Source organism: Apteryx mantelli, chromosome 16 (genome assembly GCF_036417845.1).
Source record: "Apteryx mantelli isolate bAptMan1 chromosome 16, bAptMan1.hap1, whole genome shotgun sequence".
Classification (NCBI taxonomy): Eukaryota; Metazoa; Chordata; class Aves; order Apterygiformes; family Apterygidae; genus Apteryx; species Apteryx mantelli.
This window is the reverse complement of record NC_089993.1, coordinates 4,794,284-4,815,163: the sequence shown is the minus strand read 5'-3', so window position 1 is coordinate 4,815,163 and position 20,880 is coordinate 4,794,284. Positions and strand designations below refer to the sequence as shown.

The window sequence follows — 20,880 nt, the reverse complement described above, 5'->3', positions numbered from 1 at the left end:
TGTAATATAAATGGAGTAGTGCTTCCGGGGGACCATGTTACTTCACTGGGAGTGTTCCGTTAAACTTCTTGTTTAAAGTATCTGCTATGTGCTGTTTTAGGAATATGGTGTCTCCTGAAGAGTGTCACTTCTCTTCCTCTAACGTTGCCTGGGGTGAGTGTAATAATTTGCTCCACCTTAAGTTCAAGGTGGGTGCCACACCCTCTAGCAACCAAAGTTGATAGCAACCTTCCTTGTGCTGTACCTAGAGGGAAAAGTTGCTGTCACAGAGATCCTCAGACCCTTCCTTTGCTCCTCAGTCACTGCCTGCCTGATACCCTGCAAAGATTCTGGCCTCCAAGCCCTGAGCCTACGAACACATGGATTTTGGAAGTGCTACAGGGAACGAGAACATAAGTGCTCTGGCAGAGCAAGTGCAGCATCTTGCTAACGAAAATGTAAGTATGAACGTCTGCTGCCCCTTCCCTGGTTGGTGAACCAGCACTCTGAGAATGAATTCTAATTACAGGAGGAAAATGGTAGCAGACAGCCCCATCTACAATCTGTTAAAGCTATGAAAAGCGGCATTTTCTCACTGGATATGCTGTGCTCTTCCCTTCAGCACTGTGATGGGAGAATAGCGAGGGAGGGAGAGAAGATCTGTGCTCACTGGCACCAGCTGCTGGAGCTGTTCTGTGTTTCTAGGTGCAGTTGCAAGATAGGAATGAGAGGCTGTACATGAAGCTTGGAGACATGCAGGAGAGGATGGGGAAGCTGGCTGGCTCCAAAACAGATTTGTCAAGCAGACTGGTCTTCACTGAAGAGGAAAAACTGAAGGTAATACAGGCACTTTGGGAGCTGGAGAGAACTGAGCTCTGAAGCCTTATGAGCCCAATAGCTCTGCAGTGGAAAATCTGGTGAGAAATGTCAGTGCCTCTCTCTGAAGGGGATGTGTTCCCTACAGCCCAGGCTCTCCTGTTTGCTCTCTGTAAGTGTTTCGGCTGGAATAATGTAGGACTGGCAACTGTCTTGCCAGCTTCCCACACTTCTTCCTTCTGGAATAGGCCAAGACCTCAGGGTTGTCTCTCTTTCCTATTTCCTCTTTGAGGAAAAGCTTGCTTTTTTATTTGGTGTGTCTGAGGGGCAGCATGCTTCAGTGGCAAGAGTCAGCCTTGTTGGAAGCTGTCCCTGGCTCTCTGCAGTGTTTTTGCTAGTGCTCAGGTAAAAGGTGCAGCTGTGGGTCCTTTCAGTACTTGAGTCTCTGGGCTTAAATTCCCTGGTGTGACCTGTTGAAACAATATGTTGGCCTAAGAAGCACTCCATGGCCTTTATAATGTCCTTTCTCTCTCCTAGATTTCCAAAGACCTCGTTGATCTCCAGATTGAAACAAACAAAATGAGGGAGCAGTATGAGACGGAGAACTTTGAACTGAAAAATATGGTATGTAAAAGTTGAAGTAGCCCATTTCGGCTCTGTCAGATACCTTTACCCAGCACTGCAGTTTAGTTACATGTCCATCTTTGCTTTGCTTGTTGCTTGCAGTAGTCTTGTAGCTTTAGCTAGAGTAATGAGTTGCCCCATCGCCCCAGGGTCCATGAAACTCGTGAAATTCATCTCTCTCTGAGTTGCAATTTGCAAGAACCAGTTTGACCAAATAAATGCCTAGCAATTGCTGCTGGTCCCTGTAACATAGTCTAAATCTACTGCCTCCCCACTGCAGATCCTGGCCCTGGAGAATCGTGTGCTGGAGCTGGAGCTCTCCAGTGAGAAAGTCACGGGGGAGCGTGATGCCTTGCAGGAACGTCTGCACGCTGTGGAGACCAATCGGAAGGAGCTGGCAGATGAGTACATCATTTTGAAAAGCAATTACCTAGCACTAGGCAAAGAACTTGAGCAAGAGGTGAGATGGCCTATGGTGGACCTACAGACAACTTAATTGTCTTTGGGTTGCTTACCCAAGTCGCAGAGCTAGCTCAGGTCCAGTAATGTTTATTAGCTGTGAGAGAGCCTAGCTTGAACATGGCTATTTTGCTTTCAGGGCCCAAGGATTTCATGTAGGATTTCACACCGGACCAGGGCTTGCAGAACCTGCTCTGGTCCAGCAGGGACAGTGCTGAGCCCATGCTCATAGAAAGGGCCGGGTCCACACTGGCTTGTGTGACATGCTGCTCTGGATCCCCTGTTGTCAGTCTTGCTGTTTTCACATTATCCCAGATCCCCGTCACTGGCAGTAATGAGGAGTTCCCTGCAGGTCTGTTGTGAGTGCATGTATTTCAGGTCCTTCTTGACTTCCAGTGTGCTTTGTTTTCCTTTTTTTCTGCATTGTTTTCATAGGCTGCATGTGAATTGATTTGTAGTCACTCATTTCATGCAGTGGTGAAAAGGGATTTAAAGTTTTAAAGTTGACTAAATTATAAAAAGACAGAACATAAGCAAATCACTGATTGTCCCTTAAAATATAGTGCATTTCCTGGTGACTGTTATTAATAATTATTAACTGAGGTCTTTTAGATCTAAGTTTGTGTATTTCTTTGGCATGAATAGCTACTTTACTAGACCTTCCTCTCCTCCCTCCCTCCCCCACCTCCTTTCTCACCTCCTTTTCAAAATGGATTTGGGGACTGACACACTCCTCCCTCCTTCCTCGGCGGATATTTCAGCTGTATCAGCTTTGTGGCCTTGTTTACTGTGTAGTCTCACAGCCTGCTGTGCTGGCCCGGTGCACAGCTGTGACGGAAAGATGTGGGGCTGGGACCGGGCACGCTGGTTTAAGCAGTACTGCAACTGAACGTCACCCCACGGCTGACAAAGCCACACCAAGTGTGTTTGTCCAAGCCCCTTCTGGCCTCCCTGCTACCTGTCCAGTCTCTTTTTATGGTGAAGGTCCTTCTGCAGGCCTCAGGTAGAGGAATGTGTGAGGTCATGATCATCCAGTTGCAAATAAGTGAGCTGGTGACTCTTGAGAAGTTACCCCTCTTAGCACGACCATGACACCGAGTGATGTACGTGCTCTTTGCCTGCTCCAGTTGGAAACTGAAAAGCCAGTTTAAGCTAATCTGTTACACCTTGCAGCTGGAGCGCATGAAGAGCACACGCACGCACACTATCATTTGTCTCCTGTAAGCTGAGATGCGGTAATTTCTTATAAGGAGGCAAGCTCAGCTGCTTGCGGGGTTGTGAACCCCCCCTCCAGTCCTCACCATGTCCTGCAGGAGCATGAGGCGGAATGCGTGCAGCTGACTGTCAGCAAGGCGGTGAGCTGCTGAGACACAGAGCCGCCAGCCTCGCACAGGGATTTTGCAGCGTTTAGTAATCTTAGTTACTTCTTGTCCCCGAGGGGATGCAGTATGTTAGTCAAAAATTGGATTTTCAGGTTGCTGACGTCTGTAAATGATGGTTTTAAAAAGTTAGCGGTAACAGTGTACCGTTTTCATATGGCTCCTAGAGCGTTTCAAAAAGTTAGGTATCAATGTCCCCGTTTTATGTGAGAGAAAAATGAAGCACATGGATTAAGTTATTTGCCTGGATAACATCCGAAAAAGTGGCGAAGCAGAGATCAGAAGCCAAAGCTGAAATCCTTGGCTGTAATTGGTAGCATCGGGATTTTACCCTAGTTTCTTGGCTCTGACTACTGAATATCCCTGCCTGAAGCAAAAGAGACTGCGACTTGGCAGATTAGGACTTGTCGCAGTATGGGCCTCTTGCTCATTATTTTCCCAGTGTGGACTTTCCCAAAGGAAATGGCAATAACAGCCTGCGGTTCTGCCCCCTCCCCTTCCCCAGTGCTCTTCTTAGGAGACAATGAACCTTTTACACATTCCCAATTACAAGTGCTACTTGTGACCTTGCCAATATGTTGTCATGGCTGCTTGGCACAGAAGCAGCTCTGCAAGCTCATTCACGGTCCCTTGTACGGGAACAGTTAGAGCCTCTGAATTGTTACAACCCCCATTGTATGTCCTGATTCACAAATCGCTCTGTGTCCGTCCAAGGCAAATGAGACCGGCTGAGTTGGCCTTTCCTGTCCCTGGGGAAGTGCCTTGCATAAGATGCCAGTCAGTCACTTTGTGCCTGTTTTCTAACTTGCTGTAAATTCTTCCTTTTCAAGACTCTGACCTTTTCTCAACTCTCCATTTCCTCCTCCTCTTTTGTTCAGCAGGCTTACACAGTTTGTATCGGTGATGCAAAGGGAGGCCATCGGAGGGAACCCAAATGGCTATGAACCAGTTCCATACTGGGGGTTTCCCTGGAGGAGGGCCAGGGTTTAGAGCACATGGGAGGCAGAGAAGCCCATCACAAACCTGGGACTGCCTCTTTCTTTTGCTAGCCAAAAAAGCTGGTACTTCTGCGCCTGTGTGACCCCCTCTGATCAAATTGTCAGGACTGACAGCTGCAGATGGATCGTTTTCTGTTAGAGAACAAGCAGCCTGTCTCTGCGTAGCTGTCAGTTTTCACAGCTGTATATCTCACCTCTTTGTCAGTCTCTTTTCTCCTCTTCTCACTCCTTCAGCCCACCCTGTGCTATCTTTTGATAAGCTATTCTCTACAGGGATGACTCAGATGACCTCTGCCTCCCATCCTCCCGATTCACTGCCATGGTAACAATTACTCAAGCTTGTCCCCAGTCATAAACCCCATCAAAGCTTTGTTATCTACATAGAAACCCTCCCGTGAGACATGAATTCCCCCAGTGTTCCTTCCAGATCACCTGTAACAGAGCATTCCTCATTCAGATACTCTTTATCTTTTGGAAATGTGTCACTTCACACCAGCACTGCTTTGAATCTCGCTGCCTACACGGTACTGTGGGCTGTCTGCTTCTGGAGGTATGCATTCAAACAAAACTGGAATTAGCTGGGTGGCGTCAGCCTAGATGGATGGATATTTGTCCATTCTCTGTTACATTATGTAGTCCAGCACTGTTCAAAGCCATTGTTCAGGAAAAGACATGCCCAAAAGTGCTGGAAAGCTGTGTGGGGAGTGCAGAAATGGAGTAATAAGGGAGGCAGTGGGTCAAGACAGAGAGGTGTTGGCAGAGCGGTGCCCAGGACTGGACTGGCATTGGGGTGCACTGGCACAAGGATCTGTATCTGAATGTGAGCGTGAGAGCGAGATGGGCCAAGGGAGTAGGGTTACGTGTGAATGAATGATCCTGCATTCTACAGCTGATGCCTGGCAATGATACTTGTCCTGCATTTCCATGAGAATTAGAAAATCCACTGGTATCTTTGGACATATGAGAGAGAACTAAAAATAAAACTTGCTTTCAGGAGGGGATGTGAGTGCCTGCTTTGTGTACGCCCCAAGAGCAGTGGGTATGTGCTGAACAAACAGCATGCGGAGCTGGAGAGGCAGGATTTCAGAAGCTCTTTCCTTCTGGTTTGACCTGGCAGGTCACGAAGAATGAAGAGCTCAGCCTAGAACTGCTCAACCTGGCCAATGCCAGGAGCAACCTTCCCCACACACAAGACAACCGCTACCACTCCCACGCCAGGGACGATGAGTCCTCTGCTGAGCTGGAAAGAGTGCGTGCGATGGTCCACCGTCTCTCTGCTCGAAAGGTGAAGGTAAGGACCTCTCTGCCCGTGTCACCAGTCTGAGGTCTTCGGAGAATAGGGATCTAATAGGTGCCTTCTTCTGTCTCTTATTAAAAACAGCCAGAAGATGTAGTTGCCTCTGAGCATGAGCGGCGAAAGCTGGAGAGAAATGTGAGTGTGTGGGGGCTGCTGGATCCTTGGAGAAGCTGAGGGGGGTATTTATTCAGAATGTAGCGGATGGCGCCTTTTACTAACTTGCATCTTGGGGATGATCTGATGCCTTGATTTTCTTTTTCTAAGCTGTGTAGTGAAGAAATGAGCCTAAAATAACTCCAGCTCTTGGGCAGACAAAAGCTGAGACAGGGTTCCCTCAGTCAGTGCCACTGGGTGAACAGAGGCAGGAGTTTAAAGGGCAACACGTCCGTGTCTGCGAAGAGAATGTCCATCTTAGAGGGAGGAGGTCCCAGTGGTGGTGCTCTGCACTGCTTGGAGACTTGCTTTTTTTCTTCTTGCAAGTTAGGAGAACCATAGGATCAGTGGAGATAGGGGAAGAGTGCACCGAGAATAGGGGAAGTGAACAGAGCTGCAGTGTCAGGAGACTTCCTGGCCAAATGTCTCGAGAGGCACTCCAGCAAAGTATTTGGCAGGGTACAGGGGTGCTCCTGGCTGGTTCTGAGGCTGCTTGGAGAGCAGCGCAGAGTATTGGGAATGTGCCATTATTTGAAAACTATGGTGGTGATAAAGCACCCAAAAGGGAGCACAGAGATGTTTCCTGCCTCATTCCCATCTGCAGTCTGTGTGATGTCGGCTTGGGTTCCACCATGAGTTACTCGCAACTTCTCCTGGGAAGAAGTCTTCTTCCCAAGAAGAAGAGAGAATCTCTGAGAAGATTCCTGGCATGAGAATATCACTTGTTGGAGTGACACCTGTGCACCATGTGGCCTATCTTCAGATCAAGCACTGCTTCTGGTGTGTTACAGAGCACTGATCACTCCCAGTTAAACCTGTCCTTTCCCCTGTATTTCTCTTAGCAACTGGACTTCTGCTCAGTTGGAGGATCCCCTCACTTTTCCCCTGTTCAAGAATCTCTCTGTTTAGTTTGGCCATCTATCTCATCTTCCTGTTCATTTGTCTCTCAGTTGCTTGGAAACCAAGATCACATAAAAGTGGAGCTTGAAAAAATGAAGAAAACCTATGATTCACAGCAGCAGAAGCTGGAAGAGAGAGTGTGAGTGTTTGAGGGCACGTCCTTCTGTTGTCTGGCTGGGCATTTATGGAGCTCATTGCTGCAGAATCTGATCCCTATGAAAAGAAGTGGAGGAAACATCCCTTTGGTGGGTGGGTACAGGGTGAGAAATGACTGTTCATCCTTAGAAGAAGTGAGGCTTGGAAGCACACTGATGTTTTCAAGGACCTTAAGAGAGTTAGGGATGTGCTTAAAAGTCAGTAATGTTTAGGTATCTGAGTGGCCTATGCACCTTTGAAAGATCCACCTTTAATGGCACGCATGGGGAATGTGTCCCGGAGATGAATCTTGAGTCTCCCGAGTCCTAGACCTTATCCCTACAGTTGTTCTTCCATAAACAGGCTGGGATGGGGTTAGTGTCTTGGCAAAGGCTGTCGCAGCAGGGGCTGAACAGAACTGTGCCCTCTCAGTGCGGAGGACATTTACCTTCGGTTGCAAGAGTTCTGTGGTCTCTGGTTAGCCCGTATCTGATGGTGGCTGGCAGCTGCTGCTTAGATGTTTCTGTCATTCAGGAGTGATTTTCTTCTCAAGGCTGTCTGCACTGGCCTATAGAGCAGTTCAGGGATTTAACATAAACACACCTTCTTCCTGTATGTTTAGGATCACAATGGGGAAGGAGCTGCAGGAGGCGAAGAGAGCAATCCGCGACACCCAGCACAAACTGGCGGAGCAGTCAGCAGTAAGGGCAGGCTCCTTCCAATCCCCAGCTCCAATCCAGGCTCTGGGTCTGCCCCTGCTCATCCACTTCTCCTGTGGTTGAGACGCTAAGTGCAATGCACGTAATTTGCTGGAGATAGCAGTGAGGTGGATGTCTAGTCCTGGAGGTACTCCGACAAGTCTCCCTCTCCAGAGGGATTGCCGTACCAAGCTGCTGCTTCCAGTGCAGGTTGCTTCTCCAGATGTCCAGTGTACACAGTGGGACGTGCTCCTTGCCACAGCTGGTGGGAGGAATTTTGTTCATTGATGGTGAAAAGAAGGGTTTGGTTAAATCACCTAGGGAGAATTGCAAATGACTGGATAGCAGAGGAATATGGACTGTAAACATTTCCAGAAGGCTCCTGTGAAAACCCAGGCCCTTCCCAACCTCTCTGCTTTAGTGGAATTGAATATCTGGAAACGAAGTCCCCTTCTATTTCTTATGGAGGCTGTTAGTGCTCCCAGCTTGGCTGGCAGGTGAGGGCTGCAGTGAATGTTTGTCTGCTGTGCCTAGGTGCTGCTCACCTCCCAGAGCCAGCTCCAAGAGGTGGAGGCGGAGAACTCCCGGCTGCAGCTCAGGCTGAAGGAGTTGAACGAGGAGTATCGCTCCCGGCTCACGCAATACATCAAGGACTTGGCGGTGGGTACCCCCAGCCCCAGGGGCTCTCCTTGCCTGGAGAGGTCTCTCCTGTTGGTGCAGGGCTGCCTGCTTCTCGCAGGTTGCTGCTGTTTCCCCTCCTTTCTGGGCTGCAGAGCAGAGCAGCAGTGGGGCTTGGGGAGCCGTGCTTGCAGCTGGAAGGGGTCTCTCTCGGTCAGGCTCTGGGAGGCCTGGTTGTGCCCTCAGCTTAGCCTGGGGGAGGAGATGCCAGCCCCCCTCCCAGCTCAGATTTCTTGTATGGCCACACCAAACAGACTGTGGGTTTCTGCTGGGACTTTCTTTCTTGGTCGGGTTTCGTGAATTGAAAGATCCTCTTATTTATTGTGGCTGCCTTCCAGTTGGCTTCTAATCTCCATTGCCCTGACAACTTCCCTCGGCAGGCCAGACGATGCCACTGCTGGCTTTGTTACCACCTCGGTGTGCTGACTCCATGGTGACTCGGCTGCTGTCCCCGGAGGAAGCTTTGCCAGCCTCCGTGATCAATTACAGAACCATGTAACGCGAGTGCCTGGGCCCTGCCACAGGAACAAGCACCTTTGACATAGAGTAGGGCCTACAGAGCATGCTGAGGACTCAGCACAAAGACAGAGTTTCAGACAGGTTCAGGCCCTGATACCTGATTATATTCAGCAGTGACTGAAAAGAGGTCTCTCTCTATCCCCCTGCCCTAGGTAGCAGTAAGCAGTTTTTGGCAAAAGCTGCTGTGCAGTGAGGAGGACAGTACCAGAGAATGCAGTGTGACGATGGATCAGGAGACTAAGCAAAGGAATTTTTGCTAGTAAGAATAGTTCTGTTTCTAACAGGAATATTTAAGTATCTCCTAGCTAATGGAGAGAGAGCAGGGCACAGTGGAGAGTCCAGGGCAAGAGATGGTAATTCCCAAGGCTGACTTGTATTTCCCTAGACCAGTCACTGGTGTAGCACAGCTGCCTTCTCTGCCTTGAAGGGGCACAATGGAAGTTAATTAGTCTTTCCTGCACTTAGAAAATGGAAGATATACCCTATTCTAAGTGCTGTTATCACAAATATTCCTGGACCTTCCCTGTGGGAAATGGGTTAAATGTCTTAGGGAATAACTTGGTCATCTCAATTTCCTTCTCTTTATGTTTAAAGGACTACATGGACAGCAAATCTGGCTCCAACCTGCAGAAGCCTAGCAAAGGCCCAGCTAATCACGCTCACATGAAACGCTTTGTGGACAGCATGCTGAAGGATATCAAGGCTTCGCACAAGTCTCGGGAAGAGCAGCTAGCTGGAGCAGCACGTGGCTACAAGAAACGCATGAGAAACTTAGTCAAGAAGCATGAAAACCTGCTGATTGCTTACAGGTAGGGCTGAGCCAGGAACCAGGCGCCCTCTATTTCTCTTCAGCTATTGCTAAGGACCGTCTGGAAGAGCTCTGTAGCGCTAGCACCCAACCCCAATGCTGAGAGGGAGGCAAACAGCAGGCTCCCAGGTGGAGCAGAGGATCGGAAGTCCCTGCTTAACTCCATACTCTTGAAAAGCCAGGAGCGGGGTGTCTCTGGCTGTGCGTCAGGGTGCTCTGGGAACAGACTGGAGCTGCTCTGTGCATGTTTCTCCTGTGTAAAATTTATGGTGAGAGACTGATTCTGTGCTGGATGGTGTGGAAATGCAGCGGTACCCCAAATAGCTCCTACCTCACAACCCTTCCCTGCAGTTCTCTCAGCAGCTTGCGCTGTGGGAAGCAGCAGCCATGCTTGTGGCATAAAAGCCACAAATAGCTCTAGGACAAGCTTCCCTCAGAAATATTCCCAGGAATATTGTGCATGCTACTGGGCTCTCCCACTTATCCCTTGCTGGCTCTTCCTGGCCTGAAGCCAGGAGGTCCTAAGTGAATGGTACCTCCATCAGCAGCAGCAGCACTTAGTGCTGTTATTTAACCAAAGCTACTAGGGACTAACCCCTTTGGCTCGTTACAGGATGCAGCGAGAGCAGATCCAGTCCCTGGGCAGCAGTGATATGGACTCTGGCCCTGCTGAGTTCCACTTTTCCATCACAGATCCAGAGCTGCTGACAAACACAACCCAGGAGTTAAACCGGCTGCGGGAGGATAAAGCAAAACTGGAGATTCAATTGCATGAATTTCAGGAGAAGGTAGTGTCTGGTCTGCTGACTTTACAGTGGCAGTGACACTGCGATGGTGGGGGGGGAACATCTCCCAAGCAGATAGATTCAGCCTGATCTCTCCTCTTTCTTACTCGTTCCCTCAGTGTTTGCTGTGTCTCTGTGGCACACATGGGTAGTGCTCTCTCACTTTCTAAATCTCGGAAGAGATAGGTTGTCCAAGCAGCCCCATCGTTGCTGCACCTCTGCTGTGTAGGGGTGTGTTAAAGTTAGATCCAGGAGGCTGGGCAGCCCCATAGGTTGGCATCACTGAGCTCTGGGAGGGCTGAGGAGCAGCAGATGTTAAGGGAGAGCTGCCAAGCCAGTAGACTCACATATTCATAAAAGAACAGGAGGATAGGACAAGGCTTGCTGTTCTGGAAGGCTTTTGGCTTGGCATGAATAAATAACTGACCAGGAGACCACACTCAGAAACATGCCAGTCAGATCCATGTCCTTCCACTGATTCTGCCCAGGCAGAGATGTGTTTCTTGATTTGCATGAGATACATTTATTTAAAAATGAAGAGGGTGGGAGACACTAAACCTTAAGATTGTCCTCCAGATCACTTCCTTGTGAGGACACTGGTGGCTATTAAGAGTGCTAGGATATTTTGTGCTGCTTTCTTCAAAGTGACAGGGACTGTAGCAAGATTGCAGTGGTTTGATACTTACAGAAAATATTGTTTTCCCTATGCCTTCAGAAAAGACTGAGCGAAACCTCTGGCTTTGGGCTGTCCCCTGAGCAGTAAGTCCTGCCTGTTTCTTGGCATATTTGTAATTCTGAATGCTCCTTGCTCTATGGATTGAGAAGTCTTCTACATTACTTGGAGAAGGTAATAAACAGGGAGAAGGAGAGCTGATAGGGACTCATCTGAGAGGAAAAGCCAGCTGTCATCTCAATACAGCATTTCCTGTGGTGAAATGAGTCGGTCATTTGGGCCTTGATCCAAGAAAGCTCTTAAGCACATGTTTGATTTAATCATGTTTTTAGTTCCACTGATCTCTTTAGAAGCTGAAACTAAGCATATGCCTGAGTACTTTGGTGGATCACAACCTGAGAAAGGCAAGTGAAACAACACTGAGTTGGGAAGGTCTTGTTTCTCCTCCCTCCCAGTACAGAAGCAGGGGCTGGAACACTTAGATGACACTGTACTGATACTTCCCTGATTTCCTGACATGCCATTTATTTGCTAATTTTGAGTAGTTCCTTCTCCCTGCTCCATTATTCTGTTGAAACTCTACCCACCACAGTTATGGAGAGAGAGAACAAAGTGTGAGAGAAATCTGAGCTGGGATCTTTCTGCCTTTTAAAATGTGATAGCCTAGCAAAACCAGCCTGAGATATTTTGGTAACTGGATTCCAACTCTGAGGAGTTAGTGCCTGAGCCACTGGGCTCTGGAGTATCTCAGAGAAAAGCTTGAGCACTAATCAGCCCTTGCCACATTTTCCATGCTAAACAATAATTGCAATCTCTGAGCAGATGCATTAATTTTGACAGACTCTCTACAGGAGCAAGACAGAGAAGTACCAGAATCTGGATTTTAGTGTTGTATCCTGTTAAGGTTTTATAGCTGTCAAGAGACTCTACACAATTAGGTTTGTTTTCTGTATCCTGATGTTTTTTACCCTTGCTGTTACCTTGTTGCTCTAACTAGAGGAATGAAGGCTGGTATTAACACAGTACTTCAGCTACAACGCCTGCTGTGTTTCTCTTATGAGATGTGTGGTTTTTACTGTTTATTGTTTTCTTAACTTCTGCTTCCATGAAGTTTCAGCCATGATTTTCCAGGTACTTGGGCTGGGCGATTGCAGCCACCAGAGGGAACTCTCGCAGTCCCAGCGAAGCTGTTCTCCAGTCTATAGGCTGCAGCGTTTGAACACAATGCATTCCTCAGTTCATACAATCAAAATTCCCTGAACATCAGATGTGACCTGTATTTTGCTTATTCAAACTAGGACAGAATAGGAAGAACTTTCCCACGGTTAGACTGCACAGACAGCTCACCTATCACACTCGGCGCTCAGAATGAGCGGGTTTGTGCTGAGAAACATAAAAAAAGCCAGCATTTGGCATTGATCATACTCTGCTCTCTATTTCCATAAAGTTCAGTCCTGCAGTGTCAGGTTAATGACACTTTCTGCATGGAGTCCTCTCTGATGTATGAATGTTGATGTGAACTTGGAACAAATCCAGCCATCACAGTGGGAATTCCAGGTTGGCAGAAGGGCTGTGACTCTCATTTCTGGGCATAGGGACAGCACTGCATGCCCTGAAGAAGTTTGGGGCATCAGGATAGAAAAGGCTCTGAGCTCTGAGCTTTATGGTCTGGTGGACAAGTGTGTGTCCGGCCCCCATAGAGAGCTGTGTGACATGCAGATGAGCTGGCTTTGAATGTCTGTGCATGATTGAAATCTGCTTCTCTCTCCTAGGAAGCTGGATGAAGAGAGCTGGGCAGAGGTCAGGAAGCAGCTCCGGGAGTTTGCACATACCACCCAGGTACAGGTCGTCTTTCCCAGCTCATCTAAAACAAGCTTAACATTTTTTCACATTTTGAAGACTTGCTGCCCCAGCCAGGTGCTTCTCTGTGGCCAATATGCTGCTCTAGACTGGAGCTTTGAGGCCTTCCACAGTGTCTTGCTGTGGCTTTGGACTCAGTGCACCAGGTGACTCTAGCAGGTCTACGGCCAGTGGTGTGTTGAGGCTGTAGTTTCACTGCTACTGGAAGAAGTAGACCAGCCCTTATAGCTGCTCATTCCTGGCCTGTATTGCCTCCTTCCTTGTTTCAGCACAAGCATTTAGGTATCTGTATAACAAACTGGATCTGTTTTTAACCTGGTCGAAACAACAGAAGTCTAGTTTGAATCTAGATCAGCTTCCCTGCCTGGTTTTCCCTGGGTGAAAGGATGTTTGCACTGCTGGTAGGTGGCCAGAGCTGGGACTGAGCCGCAGGGAGAGCTCTTTTCATCAGCAGCCATGAGACTATGGTGAGGTTTGCTGTGAGCAAGCTTGGCTGAGGTGGGGTTTGCTGTCCAACAGCAAGCGCAGCAATGAGAGTTGGTCAGGAGAGGGGTAGAGATTGGGATCCTTGACACAGCTGACTGCCATACGCGTACAGAAAAGCCGGGGGGAAATGCTTTGGAAATGGAGCAGAGGTACAACTTCCTGCTGTAGGCAAGGCTAGATGTGCTAACAGCACGCTTCCATGCCATGGCTTCCTCTGTCCACAATGACCAGAGGAAAAGTTCTAATCTTTTCTACTTGAGTAAAGTTAAACACAGTTTAGATAAAGCCAAAAGCAGGGAGACAGCGTTGCTGAGTGGTTGGAGTGCTGCAGTGGGAACAGGTCCTACTCCTGGCTCAGTTGTGGCTCTTAGGGGTAGCCTCTGTCAAGCTTCTTCTCCACCTGCTCCTCAGATCCTCTTAGTGAAACAGGGATTGTGCAATTAGGTAAGATGGTGATTTACTGCCCAGAGACGCTGTGTGAAAACCAAACAGTTTTTATCTAAACGGGAAGGTCACTTCCCTTTGCAGCAAGCTGCTAGCTGAAAGGTGTGAAAGCTCTCTGTGTCCGAGTGCCAAATCTGACAACCAGGCCACACTGATTGCCTGTGAGGTCTCCGGGGGAATGAACAGCAGCTTGGCAGCCAGGGGTTACCGTGTGTCCTGGGGTGGCCTTAGCCCTCATGCCAGCAACCTGGTCAGGGAGTGGTTACCTGGTCCGCTGGGCTAATGCCGTGGTGTGGCCATGCCTGCAGAAAGCTGGGCTATCATCACCAGCCTTCCTTCTCTAAGCACATCAGTTTTCTGGCTGCTTCAGTAGCTTAATGCCAAGCAGTGTCAGGGCTGGGTGATGAGGTAGCCTCTTTTTCGGTATCGCCTGACAGGAGAGGAGTCATGCCACCCCACTCCCATCTCACAGAGCTCCCTGTTTTATCCATGCTTTTCTCACGCCTCCAGGAGGATTTGGAGACAGAGAGAAGCCAGCTGCTGACTCGGGCAATCGTGGCAGAGGAACAGGTGTCGGAGCTGCAGGAATACATCGATAAGCATCTTGCAAGGTGAGACGGAAGGATCCCCATTCACATATTCCCTGCTTTGTGCTCCAAGTTTATCTCCAGGGCTAATTGCCAGAGACACTGCCATGCCCACTGCTGTGTCAGCACCTGACATTGCTGCTGCCTTCCCACAGCGCTGCCCAGCACGGCTAATGTCACACAGTACATCCAGCTGTGCGGGCAGCTGGCGCCATCCGTCCTTCCGCATGGCAGAGGGGGCAGCATCTGGCCTGCCAAGGGACGTGTCTCCTTTGCCGTTAGTCCGTCCTTTGAAGGAAGCTAAGGAAAGGGAGAGGTTGCTTAAAATCCCAAGCCTTTTAGCAGGCCCTGATTTAAGGTCCTCTCTCACTGGCATATCATGCCCCAAAGTGGGGAGAACAGCTGCTAGGGCAAGGAAGGGCGAGTACAACCAGAACCAATCTGTCAAAGCAGCGGTCCAACCCAGTGCCTGGCCTAACTCAGTAGTCACTGCAGCTGTAAGTTTGGTTCAGACTCCTGGGCTTGTTGCTGGTGCTGTTACCTGGCAGAGTTCATAAACGCCTCTTCCTAGGGAAAACTGGGAAGAATCCAGCATGTCCCAAAGTTTACTGGTGTATTTCCTCTTCTGCTGGGCAGCACGTGAACATTAGCTGGGGTTTTGCATCTGTCAGGACTCAGATCTTGGTGTGGCTCAGTGCCTGTGTGTTGGCTGGCGTGCGTTAACTGACAGTGCCTGTGTTTAAATTGATTGCACCTGTGAGTGAGCTATCAGTAGGGTCATGATCACATAGGGAATCATGTTGCTGCTTCCCTGTTGCAGGTATAAGCAGGAGATCCTCCGGTTAAGAAAACTCATTGGCAGCGAAGTACCACGTGCCCTTAGTGCTGGGGCCACTGATACTCACTTACTGCAGAGATCCAGAAGGACCATCAGCCATGAACTATAGCTCTTCCCCATGCCTCCAAGAAGCAGCAGAATTGGAGGAAAGAGCAGGGTTTAAAAGCTTTCTCTTCTGTGGACTGGCCGAGGCAAGTATTCCTCCCCTGGCTGAGGGCTGGGACACACAGAGAAGGAAACCACGTGGGTGTTCTCGGTCTCAAATTAACAGTACTAAAATGGGACAAGACAACTGTGTCTTGTCTATCCTCTGACCCCTTAGCTGTAGGAATGGTTCTGATGTTCCCTGAGCACATCACGGCTGGGGACACAAGGTCAGTTTCCCAGGCAGCTTTTTACTGCATGACTGCAGTGACAGGTTCCTACTCTTGCCTTCTGCTAGGATGGTGTGATAACATTTCTACCAGGTCAGACCCAGAGCAAAGCACTCCGAGTCTAAGGACTAACTCTGCTTCTGCCTCTGCTCGCTTCTGAGCTTGTGAGGGGTGAGGCCAGGGATGGTTCAGGCTAAACTTTGGCTCTGAGAGGTTAGACAAAAGGGGATCAGTTGCTCTTTCACGGTGGGAAAACATTATTTCTCTGTGTTTGGTGGAGAGCTGGACACATGCCATCCTGAGCCCTCTTCCAAGGGACTTCAGAGCAAAGCTTGAAGCAGGGGGCACACTGACTCCAGAATCACCTTGCAGCTCAAAAGCAGAGCAAATATCTCAAAGAACGAACAGTCCAAATATTTATTGTGAAAAATTCATCACAAATAAACTAGCAAACATACAAGAAAGAGGCACTGAAGATTTAGCCCTTAAAGCCTGTGGTAACTCTAGGATTTCTAGATTTGATTCCCTCCTTCGTTCTCCCAAACTGACCAGACTTTGGAAAACAAGGAGGGGCTGTGATCCTGCAAGTCTCCAAGAGAGTCTGGCAAAGCATTGCTCTCCCACCCCCATTCACTGCTATCCTGGGCCACTGAGCTGAGACTGGTTTGGAGAGGCTCGGACAGCGTCTCCGATCCCTACCCCTTCTTAGCTGGTGAGCCTTAAAATGCCAGGCTCTGAATGAGGTGCCTGTTAGACCGGGCTTCCCTCCGCGCTGGTCTGTGCTGCTTGCCGCACCTCCTTCATGTCATAGGCCCAGACTTGATCCAGCCCCTTGCCAACAGTGCTGGTTGGGGTCCAGGATGGGAAAGGAAAGCGTCCAGCCACCACTCGGGCCTCATCTGGGAGTTCTGCAAGGAACTTGGCAGCTAGGGGAGGTTTCTGGGGAGACAGAGAGACAGCCAAAGCCAGAAGGCCTTAGAAAATAATCACATAGTTGCAGTGACTCTGCAGCACAGCACTGTACCACGCGCTCTGTCCTAGGCTGTCTGGCCGCTACTGGGGATGAATTGGGCACAGGGAAATGGCTTTGGTGATGGGGCCAGCCTGAAACACCAATGCTTGTGGTTCTGCATTTGGAGATGGACTCTCTCTGAAAGGTATCTTAGTATCCCAAGAAAATGTGTTTCCCTGGAGCATCTCCACCTGGAGACCCAGCCGCATGCGACTTCCTTATGGCAGTGCCACCAGGGAATACAGAACAGCCGCCTTAGCACACTCTCAACATGGTTAGTGGGTCCCAAGCAGACAGCGTTGACTGAAGCCTGTTCCAACATGCAGGGCTGGTTCTAGCCCTACACATAGTTGGGACTGGGAACAAATTCAAGTGATGCTGAGCAATTCCTTAAACGCAGTGAAGTCCACATGTATTGCCAGTTCTCAGCACTTGAGAAGACTCAGTTCTGTGCTTTGCTTGCATTTTGTGGCACTGAGACTGATTTTGCAGTGCTGACTGTAACAGGCGCTCATAGTGATCAGTAAGAGTGCCAGATAACGAGCACTGCAGGGGACATGGGGACAGTGCTCCCACAAGGATCCCTCAGGAAGAGATGTGAAGGAGGGTCCCAGAACCAGGGTCATGTCCATCAGCTACAGTGGGAGCAGACTGCATTGTTAAAAACATGCTTCAGTTTGGCTTTTTATTCCAACATGTGGAATTTTGTTTTTCTCTTTACCTCTGGTCTCTTTATTTTTGGCCTTATTTTTTAAAGAGCGTTTGCCAATGTTCCAGATATTCTGTCTTTTCTAAGAAACATCTAAGAAGTTTGCTCAGAACAAGATAGCGGCATTCTCACTATAAGCATCTCATAGCAGGCCCCACAGAGATGGACTTACCACACTGGGAGCCAGGAACACAGTGACATTGTAGCAATCAGAAAGATTCACCTTAAAAGAGAAGAAATGGCCATGAAAGAAACAACAGACAGTGTGGGCTGGCCTAGTCCAGGAGATGCCAAGGGCCTCTGAACTGTTTGAGTGGTCAGACAATCTGCAGGTGATGTTCTAAACCTCAGAGGAATCAAAGATGCTAAAGGACATCTGGGAAGGGGTCTGTGCTGGTACACTCCAGTACCAGACGTGAAAGAAGTACGTCATTCAAAAAACCTGCATTCAACATTGTCTCAAGATCCTAGAACTGCTTTTCCTGGTAGCACTTTACCAAGTCAGTTATCTGATCTGAAGAAGTTAGCTTTTTAACAGCATATCTTTGGCAGTTCAGTGAATGTCAGCAGCAGTAGTCAATAATTAAGACATTGCTTCAAAGCTGCCCCTTGCTGCTCTGAGAGAGAGGACTGTGTGAGCTACCTGCGAAACCAGCAGCGACGTGGGGCCATCAGTGAGGATGCCCTGCATGGCTTTTCCTTGGCTGCCGCTCTTGGAGCGGAGGCTGGAGGCTGCCGTGTGCCTCCCCCAGCAGCAGAGCGGATTAGAAAAGGAGCCAGCAGCCTTCAACTAATCCTGTTTGGAGGAGCAGGCCAAACCTCTGGTGCCGCCCTAGCTAAGGCACCAGCACGCGTTCAGCACGCTCAGACAGATGACAGAGCTGGGTTGAGAGCGCTGCCTTCAGCCCAGCAACCTGTTACCTTCCACAGATCTTGCTTCAGGAAGGAAACCTTCCCATTATATCCAGCCTTCCAGGCCCGATAGTTGGAGAGGCGCAGCAGCCAAGGGTTGAGCTCATAGCCAACGGCTGGTCTCAGGCCGTGCTTATAGGCCTCTATGACCTAGAGGAAGAGAGTTGCAACTAAATGAGCTTTCTTGCTTACTCTGGGGCGCAGGGGCTGCTGGGCAGCTTCTGCTTGCTCCTCAAGTGCTTCGACTGCGCTCCCCGTCCTGGGGCAGCCGTAGCGGGCAGGGAGGTGAGGGCGCAGTGGCCAGCGAGCACAGGCCAGCGTAGCCGGCTGCAAGGCTCAGCGCGTAGCCCGGTTTGCCCGACTACGAAGCCAGGAAGGAGCACGAATGCTCCTGATAGAGCGATGCCTGATCCCTCGCTGGCGGGTGCAGCTCAGCACCCTCCTGCTGCACGCAGTTGTGCTGCCACAGGGCAAAGCAGGTTTGGCCCCAAGATCCCTGTCGACGTTGCCCTGGCGCCCCGCATGTGCCTCAAGCACCCTTCATCCTCGCTGGTGCAGCCGGCCAGCCGCTGCCGAGGCGCCCAACACCCCCCCGAGCGCCCGTGCTCCCTTACAAGCCTGCCGTCGCCCGAGCCCAGGTCCACCGTCTTCCCCGAGCGCCCCTCCAGCAGCACCATCACGTTTGCAACCTGCTGGGTGCTTGACGGTACGTATGGCACCTGGGGGGAGGAGAGGGGGCTCCGTCAGCACCTGGGGGGCAGGGAGGTTAGAGGAGGGGGGGTTGCCGTCAGCACCTGGGGGGCGGGGGGGTCAGGGCATGGGGGTCCCTGTCAGCACCTGGGGCCGAGGGGATTAGAGGAGGGGGCCCCATCAGCATCCAGGGGCTGAGTGGGTATGGGGGTCCCTGTCAGCACCTGGGGGATGAGGGGGTCAGGGGACAGAGGGATGGGGGTCCCCATCAGCACCTAGGAGAGAAGGGGGTCAGGAGGTGGGGGGCTGGGGGACTAGAGAGTTGGGGGACAGGGGATCCCTGTTGGCACCTGGGGGATGAAGGGGTCAGGAGATGGGGGGGGACTAGGGGGGTGGGCAGGGGACAGGGGACCCCTGTTGGCACCTGGGGGATGAGGGGGTCAGGAGATGGGGGGTTGGGGGACTGGGGGGGGGGTCAGGGGACAGGGGACCCCTGTTGGCACCTGGGGGACAAGGGGGTCAGGAGATGGGGGGGGTCAGGGGACAGGGGATCCCTGTTGGCACCTGGGGGACGAGGGGGTCAGGAGATGGGGGGTTGGGGGACTGGGGGGGGTCAGGGGACAGGGGATCCCTGTTGGCACCTGGGGGACGAAGGGGCCAGGAGATGAGGGGTTGGGGGACTGGGGGGGTTGGGGGACAGGGGATCCCTGTTGGCACCTGGGGGACGAGGGGGTCAGGAGATGGGGGGTTGGGGGACTGGGGGGGGTCAGGGGACAGGGGATCCCTGTTGGCACCTGGGGGACGAAGGGGCCAGGAGATGAGGGGTTGGGGGACTGGGGGGGTTGGGGGACAGGGGATCCCTGTTGGCACCTGGGGGACGAAGGGGCCAGGAGATGAGGGGTTGGGGGACTGGGGGGGGTCAGGGGACAGGGGATCCCTGTTGGCACCTGGGGGACGAGGGGGTCAGGAGATGGGGGGTTGGGGGACTGGGGGGGGTCAGGGGACAGGGGATCCCTGTTGGCACCTGGGAGGTGACAGGCCAGGGGCCGAGGGGTCAGGGGACCAGGGTCCCCATTAGCACCCAGGGCCATGGGGGCCAGGGGACAGCGGGGCCCCGCCAGTGCCTGGGGCCCGAGGGTCCCACGAGCCCCGGGAAGGGGAAAGGGGGGTGGGGAAGGGGCCCGAGGAGGCCCCGGGGGGGGGGGCGAAGGGACCCCGGGCCGCGGGCAGGCCCCGGGCCGGGCCGGGCCGGGCCGGGCGGTACCTGGAGGCGCAGCGGCACCCGGCGGAAGCCGGGCATGAGCACGGCGGCCCACACGGCGTAGGCGGCGAGGCCGGTGCCGGCCGCCAGCTGCAGCAGCCCCCAGCCGCCCAGCGCCCGGCCCTGCAGCCGCCGCGCCAGCTCCTCCAGCTCCTCCGCGTCCATGGCGCCGCGCGGCGGGGGAGGGGCGCGGCGGGGCGGGGCGGCGCCGGGACGGGACGGGACGGGACGGGCCTCGGCGCAGGCCCCGGCCCGCGAGGGGCGGCCTCGGCCTCGGCGCAGGCCCCGGCCCCGGCCCCGGCCTCGGCGCAGGCCTCAGGCCCCCGCGCGGCCCCGGGACGCCCCGGGCTTCGCCTCCCGCGGCGGCGGCGGCGGCGGCGGCCGGGCGCGGGGGCGGCGGCGGCGGCGGGGGGGCCGGGACCGGCCTGGCCGGGCGCGGCGTTTGTGTCGGGGCCGCTGCGGGGCGGCAGCACCTGTCGCGGCCGGGGGGGGCGGCGCCGGGGGAACGCGGCAGCGCGGGCGGGCGGGCGGCGGGGCCGGGGGGGGGGGGAGCCCGGCCGCTGCCCACCCGCAGTTAGAAGCAAACCAAGCAGCGGAACCAGCCCCGGCACAGCGAAGGCTCGATGAGGGGAGCGGGCGCGCAGGGGCGGGCGGCCCCCTGCCCGGCGGCGGCGGCGGCGACGGCGGCGGCTGCTCACGCGGCGCTCGCCCTTGGCCTCGCGCCCCGCCGGGCTCCCGAGCCGCCGCGGCTCTGGCCGCAACCCCGGCCTGGGGGCCGCTGGCGCCGCGCGTCCCCACGCGGGATG

At 52.4% G+C, this 20,880-nt stretch overlaps 2 protein-coding genes across 5 annotated transcripts; one reads left to right on the top strand and one right to left on the bottom strand.

Annotated features, from left to right (window-relative positions):
- The first annotated feature begins 258 nt into the window (after positions 1 to 258).
- Positions 259 to 17,435, top strand: CCDC78 (coiled-coil domain containing 78). Of its 3 annotated transcripts, none has more exons than XM_067306295.1 (15): positions 259 to 437; positions 685 to 816; positions 1,333 to 1,419; positions 1,700 to 1,879; positions 5,373 to 5,546; positions 5,637 to 5,687; positions 6,656 to 6,744; positions 7,363 to 7,441; positions 7,973 to 8,098; positions 9,230 to 9,444; positions 10,057 to 10,231; positions 10,944 to 10,987; positions 12,674 to 12,740; positions 14,202 to 14,302; positions 17,360 to 17,435. In XM_067306295.1, the coding sequence occupies exons 1-15, from the start codon at positions 360 to 362 to the stop codon at positions 17,415 to 17,417; spliced, it is 1,656 nt and encodes a 551-aa protein (XP_067162396.1). In that variant the 5' UTR covers positions 259 to 359; the 3' UTR covers positions 17,418 to 17,435. The 3 variants fall into 3 exon arrangements, with proteins under 3 accessions (XP_067162396.1, XP_013817134.2, XP_013817135.2); XM_013961680.2 differs by lacking the exon at positions 17,360 to 17,435 and adding an exon at positions 15,099 to 15,789; XM_013961681.2 differs by lacking the exons at positions 5,637 to 5,687; positions 17,360 to 17,435 and adding an exon at positions 15,099 to 15,789.
- On the bottom strand, positions 15,884 to 20,258 carry ANTKMT (adenine nucleotide translocase lysine methyltransferase). 2 transcript variants are annotated; one of them, XM_067306296.1, is made up of 5 exons: positions 20,078 to 20,258; positions 18,738 to 18,842; positions 18,133 to 18,273; positions 17,384 to 17,434; positions 15,884 to 16,429 (listed from the first exon to the last, which is right to left on the bottom strand). In XM_067306296.1, the coding sequence occupies exons 1-5, from the start codon at positions 20,237 to 20,239 to the stop codon at positions 16,241 to 16,243; spliced, it is 648 nt and encodes a 215-aa protein (XP_067162397.1). In that variant the 5' UTR covers positions 20,240 to 20,258; the 3' UTR covers positions 15,884 to 16,240. The 2 variants fall into 2 exon arrangements, with proteins under 2 accessions (XP_067162397.1, XP_067162398.1); XM_067306297.1 differs by lacking the exon at positions 18,133 to 18,273.
- Between the last annotated feature and the right edge of the window lie 622 nt (positions 20,259 to 20,880).

Coding starts and splice junctions, on each gene's coding strand:
- CCDC78 (XM_013961680.2), top strand. CDS start 360: ATGGATTTTGGAAGTGCTACAGGGAACGAGAACATAAGTGCTCTGGCA. Junction 5,688..6,655: donor GGCGAAAGCTGGAGAGAAAT/GTGAGTGTGTGG, acceptor TTTGTCTCTCAG/TTGCTTGGAAACCAAGATCA. Junction 7,442..7,972: donor AACTGGCGGAGCAGTCAGCA/GTAAGGGCAGGC, acceptor TGCTGTGCCTAG/GTGCTGCTCACCTCCCAGAG.
- ANTKMT (XM_067306296.1), bottom strand. CDS start 20,239: ATGGACGCGGAGGAGCTGGAGGAGCTGGCGCGGCGGCTGCAGGGCCGG. Junction 17,435..18,132: donor TGAAGCAAGATCTGTGGAAG/GTAACAGGTTGC, acceptor TTCTCTTTTAAG/GTGAATCTTTCTGATTGCTA. Junction 16,430..17,383: donor TGTTCCTGGCTCCCAGTGTG/GTAAGTCCATCT, acceptor CTGTCTCCCCAG/AAACCTCCCCTAGCTGCCAA.